Source organism: Ambystoma mexicanum, chromosome 12 (assembly GCF_040938575.1).
Source record: "Ambystoma mexicanum isolate Mex_15411 chromosome 12, UKY_AmexF1_1, whole genome shotgun sequence".
NCBI classification, from domain to species: Eukaryota; Metazoa; Chordata; class Amphibia; order Caudata; family Ambystomatidae; genus Ambystoma; species Ambystoma mexicanum.
In genome coordinates, this window is record NC_090936.1 from 20430077 (window position 1) to 20434555 (window position 4479).

General features: G+C 51.3%; 1 protein-coding gene across 1 annotated transcript; it reads left to right on the forward strand.

Annotated features, from left to right (window-relative positions):
- The first annotated feature begins 2279 nt into the window (after nt 1–2279).
- Nucleotides 2280–4202, forward strand: LOC138514447 (uncharacterized PE-PGRS family protein PE_PGRS54-like). Its single transcript, XM_069629956.1, has one exon. It carries the CDS (start codon nt 2280–2282, stop codon nt 4200–4202), a length of 1923 nt encoding a protein of 640 aa, XP_069486057.1.
- Nucleotides 4203–4479: the final 277 nt, after the last annotated feature.

A 4479-nucleotide genomic window follows, 5' to 3' on the forward strand; every position in this document is an offset into this window, starting at 1 on the left:
AATGTTCATAAAGGGGACATATCCTAAATTAGTACCCGGCACTCACGTCCACAATATTACACTGAAAGGTGATTGGCTCATTTCCGAGGCATACCTCAGTGTAATCCCGTGGACACATGTATGTGCACTGCCTGCGTTCATTCCGGGTGGGGGGCGTGGCAGCCCCTTAGCCAATGAGGAGGCTTGAAACGGGGGCAATCCCTGCTCTGACCCTCCCCATGGCTGGAGGCTGGCTTTTTCCCCCGCTGGCGACTCAGGCAGGTTTTTTTTATCCTCCACCCCCGTCCCCTTCAAACTATCCCCTCCCCACCCTTCCAACCCCACTTACCTTTTTTTCTTCTTTTCACGGTAGCGAACGTGCTGGGAACACTTCTGTTCCCAGCGCGTCCGCTCCAATGGCCGCCATGGAAAGGGAAAATGGACTATGTTTTTCCTTTCCTAGCAGCCATTTCGTTTCGGAACAGAAAAAAATGCTATTATTACCGTGGTCTAACCGGCCGGGGTACTAATGGCTATAAGCTCCTCGACAGCCGGCCAATACCGCCTGCGGTAATGCCCCCGGGACCTCGTTAAGGCCCTCGCTACGCTCAGGCCTGTAACTATGCGCCCCGGGGGCATTACCTGGGGCGGTATTGGCCCGCTGTCTCGGGGCTTACTGCCACAGTGAACTGAGCACATTTTTTCCAGCTGGCATTTAGTCAATGAAGAAAGTGCACAGGACAAATGACCTTTTGCCTTTCAGAAAATGAATCATCAACACCCAAAAAATAACCTGAGAGAGATCTGCCTTTAAAGTTGCTGACAAATTGCACCACTAAACCCAGGAATCTGGACGCTTTGAAATATTCCCTGTGGAACTTACTCCCAGAATTGGAACGTTTGCAGGCAGTGTTCGTCAACGTGATTTACTAGGAGCTATAGTTTCATATACAGTGGCGGCAAAAGTATGCACCAATCACAGGGGGGCGTTTTTCAAATCAGATCACAAAGTGGCGCCAAATTTACTTTTTGGTGTTTTTGAAGGTGGGGCTTTCCCGTTTCCAGCGCCGCCCGGAATTCACATCAAAAACGGACTTCTTGTCAATTTTTGGGGATCATGAAACAACCAAAGTGCCTGGGGTAGGAGATCACTCTGCATCTGTGCACATAAATAGTTTGGGACCCATGCAATTACCTCCTCACTGGCATGAACCAAGCATATGAAAAAAGGCTGTTATGATTGAGAACAACATGTACACGCCTGCGCACAAACCCCTGAGTTGCACAACAATTGTGGTTACACTCATTCAAACACTTGTCAAAACACACACACACAGAGCCGAGAGAGTGAAAGGTGCAGGCAAATGAGGTGCAGAGAGAGCCAAAGAGGAGGAGTAGGAGGCGGTGTGGAGAGAAATGAAGATGCAAATGGAATAAGAGGTGTGGAGAGAAGTGAAGATGTAGGAGGAATCAGAGGAGGTGTGGGGAGAAGTGAAGATGTAGGAGGAATCAGAGGAGGTGTGGGGAGAAGTGAAGATGCAGGAGGAATCAGAGGAGGTGTGGGGAGAAGTGAAGATGCAGGAGAAATCCGAGGAGGTGTGGGGAGAAGTGAAGATGCAGGAGGAATCAGAGGAGGTGTGGGGAGAAGTGAAGATGCAGGAGGAATCAGAGGAGGTGTGGAGAGAAGTGAAGATGCAGGAGGAATCAGAGGAGGTGTGGGGAGAAGTGAAGATGCAGGAGGAATCGGAGCAGGTGTGGGGAGAAGTGAAGATGCAGGAGGAATCGGAGCAGGTGTGGAGAGAAGTGAAGATGCAGGAGGAATCGGAGGAGGTGTGGGGAGAAGTGAAGATGCAGGAGGAATCAGAGGAGGTGTGGGGAGAAGTGAAAATGCAGGAGGAATCGGAGGAGGTGTGGAGAGAAGTGAAGATGCAGGAGGAATCGGAGAAGGTGTGGGGAGAAGTGAAGATGCAGGAGGAATCGGAGGAGGTGTGGGGAGAAGTGAAGATGCAGGAGGAATAGGAGGAGGTGTGGAGAGAAGTGAAGATGCAGGAGGAATCGGAGGAGGTGTGGGGAGAAGTGAAGATGCAGGAGGAATCGGAGGAGGTGTGGAGAGAAGTGAAGATGCAGGAGGAATAGGAGGCAGTGTGGAGAGAAGTGAAGATGCAGGAGGAATCGGAGGAGGTGTGGAGAGAAGTGAAGATGCAGGAGGAATAGGAGGAGGTGTGGAGAGAAGTGAAGATGCAGGAGGAATCGGAGGAGGTGTGGAGAGAAGTGAAGATGCAGGAGGAATCGGAGGAGGTATGGGGAGAAGTGAAGATGCAGGAGGAATCGGAGGAGGTGTGGAGAGAAGTGAAGATGCAGGAGGAATCGGAGGAGGTGAGGGGAGAAGTGAAGATGCAGGAGGAATCGGAGGAGGTGTGGGGAGAAGTGAAAATGCAGGAGGAATCAGAGGAGGTGTGGAGAGAAGTGAAGATGCAGGAGGAATCGGAGAAGGTGTGGGGAGAAGTGAAGATGCAGGAGGAATCGGAGGAGGTGTGGGGAGAAGTGAAGATGCAGGAGGAATAGGAGGAGGTGTGGAGAGAAGTGAAGATGCAGGAGGAATCAGAGGAGGTGTGGGGAGAAGTGAAGATGCAGGAGGAATCGGAGGAGGTGTGGAGAGAAGTGAAGATGCAGGAGGAATAGGAGGCAGTGTGGAGAGAAGTGAAGATGCAGGAGGAATCGGAGGAGGTGTGGAGAGAAGTGAAGATGCAGGAGGAATAGGAAGAGGTGTGGAAAGAAGTGAAGATGCAGGAGGAATCAGAGGAGGTGTGGAGAGAAGTGAAGATGCAGGAGGAATCGGAGGAGGTGTGGGGAGAAGTGAAGATGCAGGAGGAATCGGAGGAGGTGTGGAGAGAAGTGAAGATGCAGGAGGAAGTGTGGGGAGAGGTGAAGATGCAGGAGGAATCGGAGGAGGTGTGGGGAGAAGTGAAGATGAAGGAGGAATCATAGGAGGTGTGGAGAGAAGTGAAGATGCAGGTGGAATCGGAGGAGGTGTGGGGAGAAGTGAAGATGAAGGAGGAATCAGAGGAGGTGTGGGGAGAAGTGAAGATGCAGGAGGAATAGGAGGAGATGTGGAGAGAAGTGAAGATGCAGGAGGAATCGGAGGAGGTGGGGAGAGAAGTAAAGATGCAGGAAGAATCAGAAGGGGTGTGGGAAGAAGTGAAGATGTAGGAGGAATCAGAGGAGGTGTGGAGAGAAGTGAAGATGTAGGAGGAATCAGAGGAGGTGTGGAGAGAAGTGAAGATGTAGGAGGAATCAGAGGCGGTGTGGAGAAAAGTGAAGATGTAGGAGGAATAGGAGGAGGTGTGGAGAGAAGTGAAGATGTAGGAGGAATCAGAGGAGGTGTGGGGAGAAGTGAAGATGCAGGAGGAATAGGAGGCAGTGTGGAGAGAAGTGAAGATGCAGGAGGAATCAGAGGAGGTGTGGGGAGAAGTGAAAATGTAGGAGGAATCAGAGTAGGTTTGGGGAGAAGTGAAGATGTAGGAGGAATCAGAGGAGGTGTGGGGAGAAGTGGAGATGCAGGAGGAATAGGCGGCGGTGTGGAGAGAAGTGAAGATGCAGGAGGAATCAGAGGAAGTGTGGGGAGAAGTGAAGATGTAGGAGGAATCAGAGGAGGTGTGGGGAGAAGTGAAGATGTAGGAGGAATAGGAGGAGGTGTAGAGAGAAGTGAAGATGCAGATGGAATAGGTGGTGTGGAGAGAAGTGAAGATGCAGGAGGAATCGGAGGAGGTGTGGAGAGAAGTGAAGATGCAGGAAGAATCAGAGGAGGTGTGGGGAGAAGTGAAGATGTAGGAGGAATAGGAGGAGGTGTGGAGAGAAGTGAAGATGCAGATGGAATAGGAGGTGTGGAGAGAAGTGAAGATGCAGGAGGAATCAGAGGAGGTGTGGGGCGAAGTGAAGATGCAGGAGGAATAGGAGGAGATGTGGAGAAAAGTGAAGATGCAGGAGGAATCGGAGGAGGTGGGGAGAGAAGTGAAGATGCGGGAAGAATCAGAGGAGGTGTGGAGAGAAGTGAAGATGTAGGAGGAATCGGAGGAGGTGTGGCGAGAAGGGAAGATGTAGGAGGAATAGGAGGAGGTGTAGAGAGAAGTGAAGATGTAGGAGGAATAGGAGGAGGTGTGGAGAGAAGTGAAGATGTAGGTGGAATAGGAGGAGGTGTGGAGAGAAGTGAAGATGCAGGGTGAATCAGAGGAGGTGTGGAGAGAAGTGAAGATGCAGGAGGAATCAGAGGAGGTGTGGGGAGAAGTGAAGATGCAGGAGGAATAGGAGGCGGGGTGTGGAGAGAAGTGAAGATGCAGGAGGAATCGGAGGAGGTGGGGAGAGAAGTGAAGATGCGGGAAGAATCAGAGGAGGTGTGGGAAGAAGTGAAGATGTAGGAGGAATAGGAGGAGGTGTGGAGAGAAGTGAAGATGCAGATGGAATAGGTGGTGTGGAGAGAAGTGAAGATGCAGGAGGAATCGG

Excerpts from the sequence above, each read along its gene's own strand:
- LOC138514447 (XM_069629956.1), top strand. The coding sequence starts at position 2,280 with ATGGGGAGAAGTGAAGATGCAGGAGGAATCGGAGGAGGTGTGGAGAGA.